This window comes from Labeo rohita, chromosome 8 (assembly GCF_022985175.1).
Source record: "Labeo rohita strain BAU-BD-2019 chromosome 8, IGBB_LRoh.1.0, whole genome shotgun sequence".
NCBI lineage: Eukaryota > Metazoa > Chordata > Actinopteri > Cypriniformes > Cyprinidae > Labeo > Labeo rohita.
The window spans coordinates 26,996,060-27,019,442 of record NC_066876.1 but is presented as its reverse complement, the minus strand read 5'-3'; the positions used below and the strand labels follow the sequence as shown (position 1 = coordinate 27,019,442).

The 23,383-nt window shown below is 34.8% G+C and overlaps 2 protein-coding genes across 2 annotated transcripts in view; one reads left to right on the top strand and one right to left on the bottom strand.

Moving 5' to 3' along the window:
• xpr1a (xenotropic and polytropic retrovirus receptor 1a) overlaps positions 1-12,641 on the bottom strand; it is a 91,391-nt gene extending 78,750 nt beyond the window's left edge. The window contains 2 exon segments of the mRNA XM_051116737.1: positions 5,112-5,163; positions 12,182-12,641. Of these exon segments, the coding sequence (XP_050972694.1) occupies positions 5,112-5,163; positions 12,182-12,250 (121 nt within the window). The 5' untranslated portion in view covers positions 12,251-12,641.
• A 3,344-nt stretch (positions 12,642-15,985) lies between these two features.
• acbd6 (acyl-CoA binding domain containing 6) overlaps positions 15,986-23,383 on the top strand; it is a 46,650-nt gene continuing 39,252 nt past the window's right edge. The window contains exons 1-4 of the mRNA XM_051116758.1: positions 15,986-16,432; positions 18,260-18,324; positions 18,583-18,679; positions 21,922-22,004. Of these exons, the coding sequence (XP_050972715.1) occupies positions 16,157-16,432; positions 18,260-18,324; positions 18,583-18,679; positions 21,922-22,004 (521 nt within the window). The 5' untranslated portion in view covers positions 15,986-16,156. The remainder of the gene's footprint in view (positions 16,433-18,259; positions 18,325-18,582; positions 18,680-21,921; positions 22,005-23,383) is intronic.

Sequence of the window (23,383 nt, the reverse complement as noted above, 5' to 3'; positions counted from 1 at the left end):
GTGGCCAATGGGTTGAAGGTCCAAATTGCTGTTACAGTGCAGCTTCAAATGGCTCTACACAATCCCAGCTGAAGAATAATGGTCTTATTTAGCGAAACGATCTGTAATTTTCTTGCACTAGCTCTGTGATGTGCACGCATGTCTTCACACTAGGGATGTGCACGAGTATTCGATTAATCGATTACTCGAACGCATCAGCGACGATCGAGCATGAAAACGATGATCGATTGGCTCTAAAAATACATTTTCTAAAATTAAATTACTTTCATTCTTTCTGATTGGTTATGCTGGTATTTGGGCGGTAGTCTGATATTTGATTGGTTATGGCTGTGGGAAGTTGCGGTCAAGAGACAAGACCCGAGCGCAGATCGAGTATGGCTGCTAAAGCGCGCAGCGATGTCTGGCAACACTTTGAAAAACTTGACGAAAAAACAGTCAAGTGTAAGATGTGCAGCGTCACACTCGTCTACAACTCCACAACGAGTTCGATGCGTTACCATCTTGCACATAAACACAAAAAGGGAGATGATGCCGGTGCCACAACCAGCAGTCAGACGAGCATAAGAGAATTCACCATCAGACAGAAATGCGACACAGGCAGGGCAGAGAAAATGACGCAGCTAATAGCAGAAATGACAGCAAAAGACTTGCTGCCTATTAGTTTTGTTGAAGGTGAAGATTTCAAACGTTTAATGAGTTACGTTGAGCCCCACTATACTGTCCCATCGCGCAAAACAGTCACTGCAAGGATTGATGCTCTGTACGAAAAATGCGCTTGTGCACTAAAAGACAGTCTGTCGAAGCCAGCGCGGGTGGCTATAACTATGAGAATATTTTTATTCAAAAAGATCAGTCGGTCTACGTGCTCCGATGAAAGCCACGTGCGAAGTTTATTTACAATTAGACCGGCGGTGGAAAAAATGCGCTCAGCAGGCACAGAAGTTGCAGGAACAGCCTTATGTTTTATTAGCCATGCATGGTAAAATATTCAGGCTGTTTTTGTTTTAAGTTTAAGCAGCATAGTTAAATTAGGCCGGCTTTATTTTATTTACCTTCACCGACTGATCATTTTGAAAGAAATGTTATTTTACCTAATCGTTAAGTTTTATAGCTGTGGTAAAAATATTCAGGCTATTTTTATTTTAAGTTTACGCAGCCAAATTATGCTAGCTTCTAATTTTCGTTAGGCTATGGGCTACTTAACAGTCGTCTGGTGAAGTCTTGGTGAAACTTTATTTTTGCGAACCTTTTACAAAAAAAAAAAAAAAAAAAACTTTTTTGATCCACAGCTGTTGTGATGCTGCTGAAGTAAAATATGGTTTTGTTAAAAATGTCAGTTGAATAAAATAACTGAAAAGCAGAGTATCATGTGTTTTTTTTTTTTTTTGTCTAAAAACATAGAAAAAGGTAGATTATCGTTTTAAAAACGGATCCAAAATATTTATAGAAATAATAAGACACATATTGATGGGGATAATACTGTAAAATAACTTTGTGTTTTCTTTTTTTTTTCTGCGGGGCTTCAGTTGCCGTTGTTTTAAAGCGCCCTGTAACGGGAGAAGCGCATCCACTACTTTCTGGTTGGCATGTAGTTCAAGCTCACAAGCATTTTGTGTAGATAAACACAATTTGTAATATAACATTTACATACCGTGTCTCTAGGCTTTATGATTAATTTTATTTACAATGCAACATGTAGAAAACCTACATGCCTCACGCTTCTTTAAATGTTTACTGTGTTAACCAATAGTGATGGTGATTTTTAATAACCCAACAGTGTTAATTTAATTGTTTTCTGAATCCTGTCATAGTTTTATCAACAACGTTTTTAATAGGGCTTTAATTAAAATATTTTTTTAAATTTAATATTTTTTAATTGTCGCTTTGACGCACACACGCCCCGCCTCTTGCTTAAGCTCCACCCCCAATGAATCGAGTACTCGTTTCTCAAACCTGTGGATTAATCGAAATGAAGAATGATCAGAAATGCCCATCCCTACTTCACACATTGCATAATCATGTTGGAAAAGTCACAGAAGGTTAGTTCTTCGTCTGTGTTCTCCGGTTCAAAAAGGTAGGGTAGGGTGAAAAATGTCTCATCTCATATTCTCCTCCAACTTCAATATCATCCGACATCGTTGTTTTCCTTTTTTTTGTGTAAAGCGTGTTTGACTTTCTTTGCACATTCGCTTTGTAAACACTGGGTTGGTACTTCCACCTACATCACACGTGTGCAATTATATAATGCGTGAGTTTGAGCTAGTGCGAGATAGGGTTGTGACGGTGAGGAAATTTTCCCACTGGTTAATTGACATGTTACACCGGTAATACCAGTATCGGCGTTGGGGGTGGGGGGCTTTTGAGTTTTACTTTCACTTTCAAATTAGCAGCAATTTAGCATTTAGCAACTGTTTGTTTTTAGTTTGTTTTAGTTTTCCCTCTTTTCCTCGCTATCCTTCTGTAAAAGCACTGTGAACATTTTACTTTCACTTTTAAAATTAGCGGCAATTTGACATCAAGCAGTTGTTTATTTTTAGTTTGTTTTAGTTTTCCCTCTTTTCCTCACTCTCCTTCATTTTTTTTAACAGCTTGTAAAAGTGTTGTGCACATTTTACTTTCACTTTCAAATTAGCTGCAATTCTGTGTCAAGCAGTTGTTTGTTTTTAGTTCGTTTGCATTTTCCCTCTTTTCCTCACTTTGTTTTGGTTTTAAATAGCTTGTAAAAGCATTTTACTTTCACTTTCAATTTAGCTGCAGTAACGTAACAAACTTTTAATAACAAACTAATAAAAGTAAACCATGTTATATGCCTAACATAAAATAACAAATAACATACAAAACTAAGTATACAAAACTGAAAATCAGTAAACACTGTGTAACCAAATAAATAAGAACCGTAGAACGTATAGCAAAATGAATAAGAAAGCTTGGAGGCACGGCATATACCTTGATGTAATATAAAATAAAAAATACAGTTCAAATAAATAAAAATCAGCAGACACTGTGGAACCAAACAAATATGAAACTTCCACTATCACTTTAGATAAATACCAGAAGTCAACAGGCTTTTCAAAATCCAAAATATTTTTAAAACAGGCACTTTTGCATTTTGTTTTAAAACTCTTCAACCATCGTCTCGTCTTTCTCACCTCTCTCTTCTTGTCAGTCAGCTCGACTCACTTTCTTCACGTGATAAATTAAACCCGTGATCTGTTTGGCACACTGCATTGAGCATCCATGTTGAGTTTTAATTGTATTGTCTGTTCTCTAACTGAACTAAATTATTTTTATAACTATAAAAAAATCCAAATGACGATGGGGGCGGTGCCGTGGTGGGCAAGTGATGAAACCGGTGTTGTGGACTCACACTGGTATCACCGTCAACACCGACTACCGCAGCAAGTAGTTAAGACACTTATTCCTTGGCAGGGATCATGTAGAGCCCTTTTAAGCTTCACTGAAACTGCAGTTTGGACCTTCAACCCATTAGCTCTCATTGAAGTCCACTATATGGAGTAAAATCCTGGAATGTTTCCTCAAAATTTCTTTTCGACCAAAGAAAGAATGACATGAACATCTTGGATGACATGGGGGTGAGCAGGGGGTGAGTAAATTACCAGAAAATTTGCATTCTGGAAGTGAACTTCTCCTTTAAATTTAAGTCTGCAGGATTTTTGTCTAAAGATAGCCCAATTTCAAATGTTACAAGTGAATTTATGCATTACAACATTAAAACGTACAGTATAAAAACATAGTAAGTAATCTAAATGTAAAATAGTGAAATAAGAATTCACAATTCAGTAAGTAATACTGACCAAAATATCCAACATTGATAAAATAAAGACAAAATATAATCTGTAATATTGGCCTGTAAATTATGTGGTAGAGATATATTGCATCCCTAATTATTCACCTATTTTATATTTTTTTCCTGGCAAACAAAAATGCAAGTCTGCTTGCTTCCAAAAGTAATAGCACACTCTCTGCAATAAGTTGCATGTGCAAATATATGGGATTAATTAAATCACTAATTTCAAGTTTAAATGTCTAACGCTAAGTATAAGGTTCTAGCCTTAGAAAACCTCACTAATAATAACAATTCATATGTTTGTATTGAGGAAATCACAGTTGCAAGCAACCTGTGGATTAAAGTATTGTTAAACCAGGGTGTCTATATACAGGAAAGAGTATTTGTATGCCAGTAAGCAAAGCTCAGTTAAAATGCAGCTCAGGCTTTTCCTCTTTTCCACCCAAAACGTTTTAAACACAATAAATCTGTTATCCTGACCAACAGACATGCCAACTTTGCTTTCATTTCCCACCTCAACGAGCCCCTGTTTTCTGAAAACAAGGTCAAAGTGGCCTGCCAGATGCACACACAAAGTCTGACGGAGACATACAGAAGCACTGACTGGAAAGAACATCTCTTCTTTAGTTTGACAGGACCTTATAAACACACACACACACACACATACATAAATACTCTCCTGAGGGCTTTTAGTTCTCAGTTCTCCAAGAGATGGATGCCAAACTGTGTGGACCTTCTTCAGGTGTCTGGCACTGTTATGAATGGCTTGCTCAGTCTTGTTTCTGGCAAAATATATGTCCAATCGCTCACGATCCAATTGACTGTCTCATTGGACACTTTAAACTATAACTCACACTCTCATTATATCACTTCATGCCAAGGCAAAGCATGTTGCGCCATGCTCAGTCATGTAATTTAACGCCACATGAAGCCATGGCATAAAACTCCATAACTAACATTGATTAGAAGGATGGATACATCTGCCGTATCAGACTCATTTAAAAGTACAAGAAGAACATCAACGCTGCGTCACTTTGAAACCCAAGAACTCTGTTTACTTCTTTGCGACAGTGCCTCCGATAAACTATTTTCCCGTCGCACCCTGTCACCCTCACGCCTCGGCGGACATCTGACGTCCTGTATTAATTATAGCTATGCCGAGCTGCCCCACTGTCTTGCGAGAGATGTGGCGGTGCTGAAATTTCTTCTATTTATAGTAGGAGTTCATTCTAGAGTGGTGGAAACGAGTACAGAATGGAAAAAGGGTTTGGTCGGTTACGTGTTCAGAAGGGAGTTTCCTTACCTTCTATGGATGGGGCCTGGTCCTGGGCCGCATACAGCATCTCCTTGAAAGCCTGTGTCAGAAAAATAGACACGGAAATGATGAGATCACAGTCCTATGGTTGCAGGTCATTGGGGCAATGATGTACCGAATTCTTATACAGCCTATTAAGCCAACTTGTCTAGCAAAGATAGTTGACTTTTCTGTAACTGTAGGCTAATTGAGGTTACTTGAAACGTTGATCTAGCATGTTATAAGGGCATTGTTGGTTCTTTAAACATGAATATTAAACACAGTGTGAAATTATGACTTTCAGCTTTTTGGGAATATGGTTACCTACTTCTCTTTGCATGCCATTAACCTTACAGATAATGAAAAACATTGGACAATTATGCATAGATTCTCCTATAAGGCTGTCTCAGTAATTTGAATGCATTTGATTCCATGACAGCAAGGTTATTCTCAGTAATTGGTATAGTTTCAATCATTCTTTTTTTTTTTTTTTTTTTTTTAACTCGGGAGGCTTTGAAGATAATGCATTATTACAAAAAAGTAAAAAATATCTAAAAAAGCTGGTAAGAACGCTTTAAAACATGTCAGAATGTTTGCTAAAAAAAAAGTGCAATTATTGCAACAAAATAAAAAAAATTTAAACAAAATATAGAAAAAAAATGTAATATTATAAAATATTATTGCAATTTAAAATAACAGTTTTCTATTTTAATATACTTTAAAATATCATTTATTTCTGTGATGCAAAGCTGAATTTTCATCAGCCATTACTCGAGTCTTAAGTGTCACTTAAGAAATCAAGAAATTATCCTTCAGAAATCAATCTAATCAGAAATATGCTAATTTATTATCAATGTTGGAAACAGTTGTGAAAAAGAATCTTTTTGTGAATCTTTTCAAAATACAAATCTTTTCTAACAATTTCCAACAAGTTTTTCCTATCGCTTTTTATCAAGTTAACACATCCTTGTTGTATAAAACTATGAATTTCTTTCACAGAAAGAAACAAAGAAAATAATTACCAACCCCAAACTTTGAACGGTAGTGTATATTATTACAAAAGATTTCAATTTTAAATAAATGCTGGTCTTTTTAACATTTTATTCATCAAAGAATCCTGAGAAAATAAAATAAAATAAAAATTAAGCACAACTGTTTACAACATTTATAATAAATCAGCATATTAGAATGATTTCTGAAGGATCATGTGACACTGAAGACTGGAATAATAATGCTAAAAATTCAGCTTTGCATCACAGGAATAAATTCTATTTTAAAGTATATTAAAATAGAAAAGCACTACTTTAAACTGCAATAATATTTCACAACATTACTGTTTTTTCTAGATTTTTAACCAAATAAACGCAGCCTTGATGAGCAGAAAAAAAGACTTCTTGATAAAAAAACATTAAAAATCTTACTGATCCAAAAACATTTGAACAGCATTGTATACAGACCAATTTTGTCAGGTAATTGAAAATTTGCTTGATGGACTGAACTAACTGGTTTTAGTTATTTAATATGTTGAATATATATATATATATATATATATATATATATATATATATATTAAATTACACAAATAGAACCAGTTAATTTACCCCATCAAGCAATTTTTTCATTTACTTGACAAAACACACTTTTACACTGAAGGATTAAAGGATTACAGACTCACTTCTCTATAGTAAAATAAGATCTATCAGATGTAGTCAACGTAAACATTTTGCACACAGGGGATGAAACATTATCTGCCAATTTACTACACAAGCTGCTGTCAGTGCAGGGAACTGCTCAGTCAATATACAGCATAGATTGAAATGCATATCTAGACACAACAAAAGACAAATCACAGTCAAGAACATTTATTTCCTAAGCAGACATCCCTTGTTCAAGCTGAACACCAGCCAAAGCCAATTAACATTGGGCTGTACAGATGCTGTGAACACTTCTTTTCACTATAAACAAATCTCACACTCAAGGTCAAAGCCTGGCCAGTGTATCAACCAATGAAATAAGAGAATCGTCAAGATGGCGCCATTGCCATGGCAATGATGATGATGACACAAAGGCTAGATGTGCTCTACAGAGTATTCAAGTTATACAACCAATACCAGTAACCAGAATACATTTCCACTATACATCTGCTCATCCTCCAGAAATATGCATGGATGCGTCTGTGCGAGGTTTGGGCAGATCTTTGCGTCCAGCGAGCCTGACAGCAGATGTCATCCCAGTGGGAGAGAAAGCGCAAGTCCCTGTGTGTATATGTGTTTGTGTGTGTAAGTGTGTGTCAGTGCATGTGTGAACAGCAGGTCTGTGAAGTCAGCCAGCAAGATCCATACATCCCAGCCAGTACGCAGACCTGCTGCTTTGAAGAAATACACTGTATGCATGCTCAAAACAAGCCATATATAGATTATATATATAGTTGGTAAGGAAAACCTCATTAGTACTATCACTCATGGTTACATAGTTTTAGTGATTTATTCTAAATCTTTCAAATTTGCCCCAAACCTTTTCATCAGAGGACAATAATACAAGCAAAATTAATCTCACAGATGTACTTTAAAGGGATAGTTCAGCCAAAAAAATCATCAGTCATTATTTTTGTTTTATTTGAGCACAAAAAGTATTCTTGTAGCTTCATAAAATACAGTTGGACCACTGATGTCACATGGACTATTTTAAAGGAGAACGTCACTTACAGAACAAAAATTTACAGATAATGTACTCACCCCCTTGTCATCCAAGATGTTCATGTCTTTCTTTCTTCAGTCGTAACGAAATTATGTTTTTTGAGGAAAACATTTCAGGATTTTTCTCCATATAATGAACTTCTATGGTGCCCCGAGTTTGAATTTCCAAAATAAAGTTTAAATGCGGCTTCAAATGATCCCAAATGCAGGTGTAAACAATCACAGCCAAGGAAGAAGGGTCTTATCTAGTCAAACGATCTGTTATTTTCATTAAAAAAAAAAGTTCAACCTCGGGGCACCACTGAAGTCCACTATATGAAGAAAAATCCTGAAATGTCTTCCTCAAAAAACATAATTTTTTGACGACTGAAGAAAGAAAGACATGAATATCTTGGATGACAAGGGGGTGAGTACATTATCTGTAATTTTTTGTTCTGGAAGTGAACTTCTTCTTTAACAATGTCCTTACTTCCTTTCTAGGCCTTGAACACGGTAGCTGTGTTGCTGTCTATGCTCTCGGGATTTCATCAAAAAATCTTTCGTTTGAAGATGAACGAAAGTCTTACAGGTTTGAAATGACATGAGGGTGATTAACTAATGACAGAATTTTTATTTTTGGGAGAACTAACCCTTTAAAAGGATTCAAGCCCTGTTTGGGGATCTCTTGGACTCTTATCATTTTGCAGTCTGCAAAAGCCTAACATTTTCTAGCAATGCCCTATAGCAACTGAACAGCCTAGCAACCACATAGCAAAACACTAATAACCACTCAGAATATTTAGCAACAAAACAGTAACACCTAAGAAACTGCCTAACAAGAACCACTCAGAACACTACAGCAACTGCATGAATCACCCTTGTAGCAAAATTCCAGAAAACCCTAGCAACCAATTACACTGGAACACTTAGGAAATGCATAGCAACACACTAGCAACCACCCACAACACCCTACCTCACACAAAAGTGATTATGTGTTAAATATACTGAAACAGAGCATCCACCAACACTCAGATTTTCTCTGGTAGGGAGAGGTATTGCTTTTCTATAACTAAGCAGAAATGAGCACATTACATTAATGAGTATTGACAGTTTCTCCATATAGTGGACGTCAATGGGGATCAGTGAGTTGGAGGTCCAAATTGAAGTTTCAATGCTTCAAAGGGCTCTACACAATCCCAGCCGAAGGATAAAGGTCTCATCTAGCGAAACTATCTGTCATTTTGTAAAAAAAATTTGAACCAATCTGAACCTTCAACCCATTGATCTCCATTAAAGTCCACTATATGGAGAAAAATCCTGGAATGTTTTCCTCAAAAACTTTAATTTCTTTTCAACTAAAGAAAGAAACACATGAACATTTTGGATGACATGACTCTTAAAAACAAAGGTGCTTTAAAAGGTTCTTCAAGCGATGCCATAGAAGAACCATTTTTGGTTCCACAAAGAACCATTCAGTCAAAGGTTCTTTAAAGAACCATCTCTTTCTTACCTTTTTATAATTTGAAGAACCTTCTTTCACCACAAATAACCTTTTGTTAAACAGAATGGTTCTTTAGATGTTTAAGGTTCTTTATGGAACCATTTTGACAAAAATGCTTCTTATTGCTTCCTATGGCATCGTGAAGCACCTTTATTTTTAAGAGTGTAGGTAAATTATCAGGACATTTTAATTCAGGAGTGAACTAATCCTGTAAAAGGCAAACAAAAGATACTACAGCTACTTAAAATGCACAGCCTGGAGTGTGAGACCTCATTAATTTATCACTCAATCAGTTTGTCAATTTATTAACAGGGAGACTAAACGTCATCAACCTTCTTTCACCCTTCCATTACTGCAAACCTCTTTCCACCTTAGCTTGTAAATCACTCAATATGTCATAATATTTTCAAGGTCGTAAGTATTAAACAATGCACATGTTGCATTGTTCAAAGTTTTAAGGAAAAGACTAGGGAAGTTTGTCACTTCCTTAAGAAGTTAATTCTTCATAAGGTTTCTAAAATCAGTTTATGGACTCGGTTTTATTGCGTCGAGCCTGTGGGGCTGCTTCCCATTGACTTTCTATGGCACTGTCAGCCACAGGCGGCAAAGCAATAGATGAGCAGAGACCGAGTCCGACTAGTAATCATGGCTTAACTGCTCACAGAGGGACTTCAATGACCAAACAATAATAAATTTAGCTTTTCTTTGGGATACACTCTATAAGACAGAGCTGCAGTAGATCATATTGTATTGAATGTAGCTGAGAAAAGATGTTCATCTTCATCTTGCCAAGAGAAAATCAGAGCCTAGACTCCCACTTCTGCACAATCTATCACCGCATGTAAAGAATAGAACCAGACAGTTCATTGATAAGGCTGTACAGTGCTGGAAAGGATATTGTTAATCATCTATCTGTGTCATATAAATGGTACAAATACAGCTCGCAGATCTATATAACACTCCCTGGTTATGTCAAATGACAGGTTGATCATTATGAATCAAAAAATTTCCTTGAGTCCTTTGTCTTGTCCTTGACAGATCAAGCTGGAATCTCACTGCAGTCAATTCACACATGCAAATTGGCACATGCGGCTACTAACTGAGGTTGGACAATGAAAGTCTACCCAAAGACGACTGAGATTAATCAATCAATCTTAGATGCAACAGATATACAGGCAGCAAAACAATATCTGCAACAGATGCATCTATTTTTGAATAAATGGTCAAAGACCTATCAATCTGCCCAACTATGTAAAAACCAAAAAAAATTGTTAGAATAATTCTAAACAGAAAATCACTTAAATTTTCTTGGATAAATGTGTTTTGTTTACAGTTTTCCCAACAGTTCATGTTTGTCTGGGTCCTGCGTCTGATTACGGATTCAGCGCTCCAGACAAAGGATTTCTCCTCCTTTGCGCCAAGAAGGATGCTGAAGCTCTGACCATCCACCATCACACAACAAACACCATTGATTTATCGTCTAAGGCTGCAGTCAATAATTTCACAGCACAGAAACAATAAATCAACCAACATCAGATTAAAATCAATCTTGAAATCATTCATTATTCAACAGTTTGAATGACCAGTCCAACATTTTTCCTGTTCTACTGTTCAGATGTCAACAAAAACAGCATAAGATAAAAAATAATTACACATGACACTCATTAATAATAATAAAAATAATAATAATAATAATTTCTTAAAACAGATAATTCTTACATTATTTTTTATTTATTTATTTAATTTGTTTTTTTATTTTAATTTATTTAATTTATTTATTTTATTTTATTTATTCTAGAATTTTTTCCTAATTATATTTTATTTTAAGTGGAATTACATTTTACTGAAGCAGAGGTTTGATAGTGGGGCATGTTATATTTAGTAACGGATATACCATGAATCTCTCAGAGCTCTTTCCTTTGTTCATAATTCATAAAACTAATGGTGGCTGAAAACCTTGGAAACCATGGACTGCAGCTGTGTTAAACCTTTTGTAAATGAAAAAAGGAAATGCATTTTAAACCTACCTTACATAGTGAAAATGATGTCTAAATATCTTTCACGCTTTCTTTTCTTTCTTTATATTATATATTTAATAAAAACAATCAAAAAGCATGATTATTGTATCTATTATGTCAAGCTACGTTCTAGAATTTCATTTAAAAAAAAAATACAAGATTTTTCTGCAGAAATAAATTAAATCTCCTTCAGTCAGCAAATTAATTGCCGCAGACATAAAGTGGGTGAGCAAACTAATTACATCAAATGACCTTCCTGGCTTAATCCCAAAAAAGAAAAATTTAAGGAGGAATTTAGCTGAGTTTACTTATTGGGACTTTGTAATTTCATTATATTAAAACAGAATATATATAATATAGACTTTTAAGGCGATTTCTCCTTCTTTGTCCCAAATGTGCAGGCAGGTGTTTGACAGTGCTCCAGATGCATTAATTGTAAGTATGTCAAAAAAAAAAAAAAAAAAAAGAATAAAATCACAATGAATTGAAATTTAAACAAAACAAAAAGCCAGGATGTAAAAGCTGTCAGTGGTTCCCTCATTAATATCAAAGAACATAAAGAGATGCATACTATATTATATAGTAGGCTATCATATAACGTGCTTCAACGTAAAAATTGCAAAAAAAAAAAAAGTGCATTTAGCCATTTTTTTCCTTCAGACACGTTGTTTCACTTTAAGTCTGATACCTTTTTGTTTTAATAAGTATAAATGATTAAGCCTGTAAACAATCTTTCATAGCTTTCACAATATTCACAATTACAAATTGTTCAAATTAACCCGCTGAAGTTTAGCTCGCACTGGTATCTCTGGAGTTGCTTAATATTTCTGGGATGCAACTACAGACTACACGGAGCATGCAAAAAATCATAAATAAATCTCTTACCTCGTATTGAATATATTGTTTCCTCCATTCTGGAGTAATATGCGCGGACAGGTGCTCCGCAAACTTCATGCTGGCGGAGCAAATATCCACAGTAGGACTATAATAATATCCTCCGGTCGGGAAGCGTCTTCTTTTGGGGCTTTTGTTATTTCTGTCACTAAGTTACAGAGCCGCATGCGTTGCGTTGCGCTGCGCTCTGCTCTGTCTAAATCCTGTCCGGTCTATCACAGTCCACTCTTCCCCCGTCCCACATATTACCCCGTTCAAAGTGAAACCCGCAACAAAAAAGGGACTAAAAGTAACCTCCTTCTACTTCCCAAAACAGGTGCCTAAATGACAGCGCTACAGCCCCGGTGCGGGCGTCTCTGGGAGTGACTTTCTCTCTCCGGACTCTCTGGGCGTTTGTGAAGTCGCTGTTGTCCGCCATCAGCGCGCACTGGGTGCAAGACGTATGTGCGTCACAGCGCGCCGTGAGGTGCGTTTAGAAATAGCTGTTTGTGATTAATCTTATCATGCTTTTTGTCTTAATATTTGGAAATAAAATTTCGTATTACTATTTTATACACTTTTTGTTATTAATGTACATTTCCTATTGATTTTTGTGCGAATTAATGGTGTAAAAACTCGTGTTTTATAATAAATATAATATTGTATAGAATTTTTAAATATATATTATCTTAAAAATAATTGATTACGCCATTTTTCACTAATTCGTCATTTTTACTCTGTCCTCAAATGTATGTGTCAGGTCAAGAATGATTTTTCTATGTCAGGCCAAATAACAGTAACAGTAATCTTTCAAAACTTTTTATTTAATTATTTATATATTAGTATATTATTAATACAGTTTACCAATATTATAACATATATATACAATATATATATAATTGCTCTTGCTAAATCCCACCCTATGAGCATTATTGGCCAATCCTGCGTTAGCAACTGTTGACAAGCATTTTGTGGAGGCTGTGTATGTTTGGATTGGTTAAAGGGAATATTGCAAAAGTTATAGCTAGACATTACTAAAAAAATGTATTTGTTATAATATGTTAATTAATATAATAGCCTACTGCTTATGACATAATATGTAGATATAATAAATATGCCAAATTTTATATAACTAAATAGGCTATTATATAACTTACACACATACACTATCGCTCAAAAGTTTCTGGACAGTAAGACTTTTAATGTTTTTTAAAAAAAGTCTCTTGTGCTCACCAAGCCTGAATTTATTTGATCCAAAGTACAGCAAAAACAGTAAAAATCTGAAATATTTTTACCATTTAAAATAACTGTTTTCTATTTGAATATATTTTAAAATGTAATTTATTTCTGTGATTTCAAAGCTGAATTTTTTGCATCATTACTCCAGTCAAATGATCCTTCAGAAATCATTCTAATATTCTGATTTGCTGCTCAAAAAGATTTGTTATTATTATTATATTGAAAACAGCTGAGTAGAATGTTTTCAGGTTTCTCTGATGAACTGATATTTCAAAAAAACTTTGAATAGAAATCTTTTGTAATATTATAAATGTCTTCATCATCACTTTTGATCAATTAAAGCATCCTTGCTAAATAAAAGCATTAATTTCTATAATTTATTTTAAATAAGTAAATTATTAACTTACTGTTCAAAAATTTTTGACTGGTAGCGTATGTTTTGACCATTTGGATTATGGAAGTGTTTATTTCTTGGGGAAAAAAAGACATTTAGTAACAAGTTCAGCTGTAGCTGGCCTACTTTTCTCTATATTTAGCATCGAAGAGAACATACTCAAAGGGAACTACAACAATCTTCACAAATATATCAATATATTGATATATATTCAACAAATGTATATTAATCAGGATTAAAATGGGATTATTGATTCAAGGATACTACAAAATAAAAGAAAGGTAAAGCTAGCCATCCAGCAGTCCATCTGAGCCCTTCACCCTTGTTTATGTTGAATCTGGTTACTTACATTTAACTGATATATTGCTTGCTGACTCAAAGCCATAGAGGCCTGATTTATGCCCCTTAAGAGGCCTGCATTCCTGCTTTATGTTGGTATATTTTAGAACACCGGGGTGGCACTTATAGCTTCTGGGAAACATAGGGAGGTGTAAATAAAACATTTTGGACTACTATTACACTCCAGCCAGAAATGTGCAAGGAACTGTAAGAAAATAACAAGTTTGATCACTCTGAGCAAATCATTTATTATATATTTAATAAAATCTGATCAATGTAATCAGAAATAAGACAAAGGAAAGGAAATAAGAAAAGTGCATTGCACACGGCTAAATAGGAATAAGATTGAAATTGGAGGTGAAATAGCGAGATTCGCACAGGAAAGTGTGATTTGTGTGCCATCTTATGGACAATATATGCATTGCAAAAATCTGCGCATGAATCCCTGCTAAATCTTAAATTAATATCAAGAAAAGGGTAGGGTTTATTGCAAATCATCTGTAATGTAAATTGAATTTTTATGTCTCTTCTGTGTTTAAGTTCAAATTAATTGATTAATCGCAATTAACCGCATCCAATATAAAGGTTTGTGTTTACATAATATATGTGTGTACTGTGTATATTTATATGTATATATAAATACACACGCATACATGTACATATTTAATGAATATTTACACACACACACACACTCATTCCTGTGAGTTCAAAGCTGAATTTTTAGCATCATTACTTCAGAAATCATTCAAATATACTCTGATTTGCTGCTCAAAAAACATTTATTATTATTATTATTATTATCATTATTATTATGCTGAAAACGTCTGAGTAAAATTTTTTTAGGCTTCTTTGATTAATAGAGAGTTCAGAAGAACAGCATTTATCTGAAATAGAAATCTTTTGTAACATTATAAATGTCTTTATCATCACTTTTATTCAATTTAAAGCATCATTGCAAAATAAAAGTATTGATTTATATCATTTCTGTTAAATCCAAGCTTGAATGGTATATGTTACAAAATCTTTTTATTTCAGATAAATGCTAATCTTTAGATCTTATATATAATTTATTTGTATATAAAAATGTATATATATATTACATGTATTTCTCAAATATACAGGCGTTTCTTCAACTAGGGGCACTTTTAGCCTTGTAAAGTTGAATGAAAAAAACTTGTCCAAAAGTCACGTAACAGTCTCATAAATTTAAATAATTTGTCTAGTTTTAAGGCCTGTAAAAAGACAAACTTAGATTACAAGAGAAATTGTTAATATATTAAATTTTTTCCTACCTGCAATGAACAAATGTCATTTCCACCACATCTCAATATACAGCTGTTATTTAAAAATAGAATGACTTCTGCCACTCAAGAATTGTCTAAGATCATTTTTGTAACTAGTTTTACCAGTTTTTCCACAATGTAAAAACGTTAAGGAGGTTTTATTGTTAGTTTGACGAAGAAAAAGGTATTTGTCCAAAATTATATGTATTTTTAAAAACATGACCAAAGCACATAAAAGTGCCCATAGTCTAAGAATCGCCCATATACATGTATGTGTGTGTGTGTACTTATATATACACATAAATATACGCAGTAAACATATATTATGTAAACACAAACTTGGATGCGATTAATCGATTAGACAGGACTAGTTTGTATTTGAAACTGTAAATCGTCAATAATTGATATTATAGTGTAATATAGTCTAGTAAAACATATGCTGATAGATTTAATAGCTATAAAACGAAACTAATTGAAGCATTCGTGCGTCTACTGTAAAACTGGTAGGACCTAAAAAAGCGTTGGAACTGTTACTAGCAGTCGCAGGACGCCTTCGTGCCTATTATTGTGACGTACCATTCACGGACCGTTTCTCAAAACAAGTCCGACTGAATCGGATTACGGATAACGTACTGTAGCAGTCAACTGCCTGCGCTGTTTTTATTATCAATTAATATTAATTAAAGCAAAAATACTGCTGATTACCCCTATACGGTATCTTCATCCTCTTCAATGGCGTCTAGATCTCCGTCCTCTTCCCCAGACTCAGCGACGGGCTCTGGTACTGATCCAGCCCGGCCCGACACCGGCGAGCCGCTCGGTGGAGGTTCTGATTCGGATTCAGATTTCGGATTAGGGAAATTTGATTGCAGTGCTGGGGATGCAGCGCTTCGATTAGAAGGAGCCGATCTAGAGAATGAATTCGAGGCGGCAGCGGACCGGGTCAGAGATCTCGTCCAGACAGCCAGTAGAGAGCAGCTGCTGTATCTGTACGCCAGGTTCAAACAGGTAAACTGAGCGTTCCTGTTTTTGCCATAGCTGGTACTGTAAATAATACTTATAATACTTTATTATGAGATCTTTTACACACAAGCTGTGAAGCTTTGAGATTGTTTGGTAGTTTTTTATTTTTTATTTAATTAATTATTATTAATAGTTGTGGCTAATGTAAAGTTACCCCGGTTTTTATGCATTGGCAGTAACTGTAGTAATAGTGCCTTGATACAAATTATATGGTTTTCATTATAGGTTTTTGTAATATATAGCTCAGACAAATGGGTGCCTGTTGGTTCTGCCATTATTTGAGAATTTGACAATAATTATCATTAAATACATTAGTTATTAGTTAAGATGTGGTTTTTATGTAAGTGATCCATATCCAGCCTGCAACAAGTCCCCGATTTATTATATTTTTTCTCTCCATTAAATTTTCTGTCACTCTCTACTGTCTTGTCTATGTAATAAAGGAAGAATACAAATATTAATTATCAAGGTCATTCTATGTCATCTCAACCAGATGACCCCCGCTCAATTTTTTAATTTTGCATATTTTTTCTGAAAAAAGATAAAGGTAGTGATGAAAGCCAAAGTGTTAAATGTCACGGATGATTATTTACTGAGTAATCCACTATTTTGCAGAGGGCGTCAAAATGGCAATTTTCACCTGAGATTCAGTACCAAATTAAAGGGGGTTAAAATGACTTCAGAAAGGTAGCATCATAATGTTACTTTTACACTGAGATTGGTATTCCTATTAGTAAAATCTGAGTGACCAATCAAAAATGGGGAAACAAAGTGAAATGGGGAAGCACTGAAAATGGGTAATATTCAACAATTTGGACATGGAGCCTCATTGAGGTCCCCATATCTCTGGGACTGAACGATGTAGGGCCTTGAAAATTAAGATCCCAAAAGAAAAGTTCATTAAAAAATAGAATCTATCTTTACTTCTTCTTGAGTTATAGGTACGCAAACTTTGGAAAAAGAATATTTATGGCACTCAGACAGATATGTTCAATGCAGTTGTTTTGACAGAAGGAAATGAGATGCATCTTTAGTTTCAACAATATTTGTTCTTCAGACATTCCTCTTTAAAAGAAAATAAGTATTATAACGAAATTATAATGAATTAAATAATTAAATTAACGTTATAATGAAATTCCACTATCTCTGGAACTGAACTATATAGGGCCTTAAAAATGAAGATTCCAAAAGGAAAGGTTGTTAAAATGGCATTAAGATATCTGTAATACTTCTTCAGTTACAGGCATGCAAACTTTGGAAAAAAAAAATTGCTGTTTCCCCTATTTTGAATGGTCACCATTGGAACATAATCCAACAAAGATTGCTAAAGTCAACAGATTTTACTATCAGACCTAACAATCTCAGTGTGAAAATAACATTATGATGCTGCCATTTTTCTGAAGACTTTTTAACCCACTGTAAATCTGGTTAAGAATCTCAGATGAAAAATTGCCATTTTATATAAAAACTATTTATATAAAAAAAGAGTGGATTACTCGGTAAATATTCCTCCATGACATTTAATATTTTGGCTTTTGTAACTATACATCTTTCTTCAGAAAAAAATATTAGCGAAATAAAAAACTTAAGCCAAGGAAGTTTCTGAAATTTGGTTGATTTAACACAGAATGACCCCTTAGTCATTTTTAAAGACAAACTCCACCTATAAATAAAATAACATACTGAAATCTATTTTGAGTCAAGTTTAGTTAAATTTGGAGTCTAAAATATTTGACATTAGTAACCTTTGAGTTATTTGAGCATTTGATATTAAGTAAACTGTAAATATATTAATAAACATATGTTTGACAGGTTAAAGTGGGAAAGTGCAATACATCAAAACCTGGTTTCTTCGATTTCGAGGGTCAGAGAAAATGGTAAGTCTTCTAACAAACCATGCATTTCTTGACAAATCTTGAGTTTTGATTTCGTCTTCAGAACTCTGAAAAGTTCTTGATTAGTAATATGAAAATGGTCAGCTTTTATGACAAAATGCTTGTGGTTTTCCCTTTATGTAAGTCTTTGAATAAAATCGACTGCTCAATAAATTAATGTAAATGTAGATTATGAGATTTTTTGGAGCAAAAAAAATCTTTAGAGTCTTTAAAGTTTAACAGAGTGCTTCCTGTTCACAGGTCAGCATGGAAACAACTGGGGGACATGAGTGCAGAGCAGGCCATGAAAGAGTATGTGTCCTGTGTGCATGCCCTGGATCCTGAAGGCAGCCAAAAGGTAAGGATTAAACCTACTGTAGGGGCCACTGCATGAGAGGATGGAAAACAAGATTTTTCTTGCTTTTTTGCAATTAAACAGTTTGCTATTGGGGCTGTCAAACGATTAACTGCAATTAATCACATCCAAAATAAAAATTTATGTTTACATACTATATGTGTGTGTACCGTGTAAATGTATTACACACACAAACACACACACACACACACACACACACACACATATATATATATATATATATATATATATATACATACATATATATATTTAGGAAAAATAGTTTAGGTTTATATACAAAATATTTATATGTAATCTAAATTAGATACAAGTATAAATATATATACACATATAAATGTTTTTTTTTTAAATACATACATGTATGTGTGTGTGTTATATGTACATAATAAATATATAAATATACACAGTAAACACATATAGTATGTAAACAAACTTTTATGGATGCGATTAATCACAAGTTCCAGTCCACCCAGACAAATTATGGAAAACAGATCTGCATTGTATTATTCTGGAGAGATTTTCACTTCCTAAATTTGAGATTTTTTCCTCTCAGATGAAGAATAACATTACTTAGTATGTTTTTCATGCAATTAAACTATGATTATGATAAGTGGATCTGCTTTTTGGTAAAGCTATAGGCACTTGTTCTGTAATGTTACTGAATAACATGTCCAGAAGAGGGCAGTCTCTGATTGTGCGGTTGTTGTGGTTGTGCATCCTTCTCAAATAGGTAGTAGAAAAAATAACCCGTCGTTTTTATCAAGATGTTGAGAATAGTGCTATAGATTTTAGAAACAAAGTAACTACATTCCTATGTCTTTCTTATTGAGCTGTAGATGATTCATATTCATTATATAATTCCTCTATGCAATCATGTTTAAGCAAACCTTTATGTTGCTACAAAACATGCTTCATTGAGTCATGGAGTGAGTGTAAGTGATTCAGGTTTAAGTCCAGACTGCAATGTGTCCCCAATTTATTACCGTTTTCTCTCTCCTATAAATTTCCTGTCACTCAAGTTGGAACCCTTTCCTTTTTGCTTAATAATGAAATAATGCTTCTTTCTCTTTTGCTTTTGTATTCTCTCCATATCTATCTTCCCTCTACCTTATTGCTTTTTACCCATAACCCCCATGTCAGAGCAGACACATCCCCTTCACTGATACTAACGCAGGTAACGCAATCTGACCGGCATCCAGACCGGCACAAAAGCGCATAAACAAATTCCCCACCTTACAGAATGAACTGATTGTGTTAGTGTGTTAAAAGAGGGCAGGAAGCTCCATTACGAGATCGAGAGAGAGAGCAGGGGAGGGAGGAGAGACAATAGCTTGTTTCTGACCTCCTGTGCACTTCTGTTGTTACGTGCACCTGCTGTAGAGGAACAAAAGAAGAGTGCACGAATTTATGGTATTTTAATACAAGCCTACTATTCAAGCAGAAGTGCAGATGCAGCACTTTTTTGCTCAAAACGGTAATATTTTTAAGCCATTGAATTAAAATGGCTGTATAATAGAGCTGGCTGGCTGCACAAAGCAATTTTAATCTATTCCTCAGCGGGTTTCACCAGTGGTTGTATACCAAGAGTACTTTGTGCGCTTTCTCTTGCAGTCGCCAAATGCTGTTGTATCTGAAAAGGGAAGAAAAGTGAATACAACAATGTCAAAAATACAAAACCTGTCTAGCACAAGTTTACTAACATGTGCAGAGTCCTGACAGTTTTCTGTCATGTTTGAGCTCAATGGAGGTGTATTGTACCTTTCTTTTGTAACCTCAGAGTTTCTCAGAGTGACTCCTTTGGGCTACTGTAGTAAAGTTTCTTTTTATATAGTTTCATGTCCTGTTTATTTACCAGTTGGATTTGTTTTACTTAAGTTTTGGGGGTTTTTTTTTAGATGTTTAAAGATGTTAAAAATGTACTCACCCTCAGGACATCCAAGATACAGAAGAGTTTGTTTCTTCATCAGAATTGGAGAAATTTAGCATTACATCACTTGTTCACCAATGGATCCTCTGCAGTGAATGGGTGCCGTCAGAATGAGTCTAAACAGCTGATAAAAACAGCACAATAATCCACAATTACTCCACATGACTTGTGAAGAGAAAAGCTGTGTGTTAAAAATTCATCATTAAGACGTTTTTAACTTTAATTCGTTGCTTCTGGTTAAAAAACGAGTCCTCCATCCATAATGTTGCTTTCTCAGATAAAAAAAAAGTTGTCTTGTCTGAATCAGGAAATTTGCCTTAATGATGTATAATTTATTGTAATGTTTTTATCAGCTATTTGAACTCTAATTCTGACGGCACCCATTCACTGCAGAGAATCCATTGGTGAGCAAGTAATACAAAATTTCTCCAATTTTGAGTGCACAAAGTAATTTTAATCTATTCCTCGGCGGGTTTCACCAGTGGTTGAATACCCAGAGTACTTTGTGCACTTTTTCTTGCTGTTGCCAAATGCTGTTGTATCTGAAAAGGGAAGAAAAGTGAATACAACTATGTCAGGTGTCAATGGAGGTGTATTGTATTTTTCTCCTATAATCTAAACTGTTTCGTAGAGTGACTCCTTTGGGCTACTGTTGTGTCATTTTCTTTTTAAATAATTTAATGTCCTGTTTCTTTTACCACTTGGGTTTTTTTACTTAGGTTTTGAAGCTTTTTAGATGTTTAAAGATGTTAAAAAATGTACTCACTCTCAGGCCATCCATAGATGAGTTTGTTTCTTCATCAGAATTGGAGACATTTAGCATTACATCACTTGCTCACCAATGGATCCTCTGCAGTGAATGGGTGCCATCAGAATGAGAGTCCAAACACCTGATAAAAACATCACAATTAATCCACACATCTTGTGAAGAGAAAAGCTGTGTGTTAATTATACACAAATTCAACATTAAGACGTTTTTAAAGGAAAGGTCCACTTCCATAACAAAGATTCACATATAATGTACTCACCCCCTTGTCATCCAAGATGTTCATGTCCTTCTTTCTTCAGTCGTAAAGAAAAAAAAACTTAATACATTTCTTTATGACTAAAGAAAGAAGATATGAACATCTTGTATGACATCTTGTACGGCCTCAGGGTAGGTCATTTGAACAAATACAATTTTTTGGGTGAACTATTCCTTTCAGAGCTTTATATGGATCTTTAGGCTTCAGTTGTAGTGATATTGACAGTTTTCTGTCTCTTCTGCACCTGCAAAAATTCTTTGTCTTTCTTTCAGTCATCTGAGCGAAGGGGAGGAGAGAAGCGAACTGGATTCGGCGGGCCAGCGGTTAGCTCTCTATACCAAGAGGAAAAGATAAGGTAAAAGATAAGTCTTGCTTATGAATATGATGATTGTATTATAATTTTATAATTTCCTTCCATTTTTTTATTTGAGCCAGCGATCACTCTTGCATCAGTAGGCATGATTCATTTTCTTGCTCGTGGAACTCGCATATACCAGACGCACTGTTGCTTCTTCCCTTTAACACGACAAATTGAGGGCTGAATTCACATGGTTTTACCTCTTAAATTAACAGTATTAGTATGCATGCATGGGGGGTGAAGAGGCCTCAGGAAGCGGTAGAGTTTAATTACTTTTTTTATGATTATATCGATGATAAGAATGTAAAATGGTTTCAGGCATGGATGGATGAAAGAAATATATGGAAGTATCAATGCAACAGGGGTTCATTCCCCAAGTCGACGTGTCCCTGGAGAACACGAGTCGTTCATTGGGGACGGAAAAGCAAAGAGGCAATTAACATCCCGTTCCCCCTCCTCTCCTCTCATTTGTCGCTCGCTGAGTGGCCCATTTCGGGCGTGACCCAATCAGACTGCCATGCAGACTGCTTCGCTGCTTTCCAATTTCCAGGCTCGGTGATTGAGAGCCCTCCTGCATATTCAAACCTCTCGTTAGCATTTGATTAGAGAGTCTTAATGGCTTCTGCATTGCCCAATTGCTAAACCAGACGACCTGTAACTCCAAGGCCATCTCTTGTTTATTTATTTATTATTTTGCTTAAACTCACTTGGGAAACAACAGCTGATAAGCTGCCCAAGTTGCATATTCCTGTGCTTCTGCAGGAGTCATGAACGAGGAACCTTTCTCCTCTGAAGAATGCATGATAGATTGGTTGTTCTGTGAGGACGACTAGAGAGAGATGAATCAGATTGATCTGATCTGATTGATGGGAGCAGAGGTGTCAGTTTCAAAATATCTTAGGGCAGTTTGTTTTCAGACAAGGTTTGTCCTTGTGATTGATGGTGTTAAAGGGATAGTTCACCCCAAAATGAAAATTCATCATTTACTCATACTAATGTTTTTCTAAACATGTATGACTTTCTTTCTTCATGGAACATAAAAGATGATATTTTGGTAACCAAAAAGTTTCAGGTTCCCACTGACTTCCATTGTACAGCTGAAGTCAAAAGTTTACATACACATTGCAGAATTGCAAAATGTTAATTATTTTACCTAAATAAAAGGGATCATACAAAATGCATGTTATTTTTTTATTCAGTACAGAGAAAATAATAGCTGAATTTATAAAAATGACCCTGTTCAAAAGTTCACATACACTTGATTCTTATTACTGTGTTGTTACCTGAATCATCCACAGCGGGGGGGTTTTTTTGTTTGTTTTGTTTTTTTTTTTGTTTAGTGGTAGTTGTTCATGCTCACTGATGCTTCAGAAGGA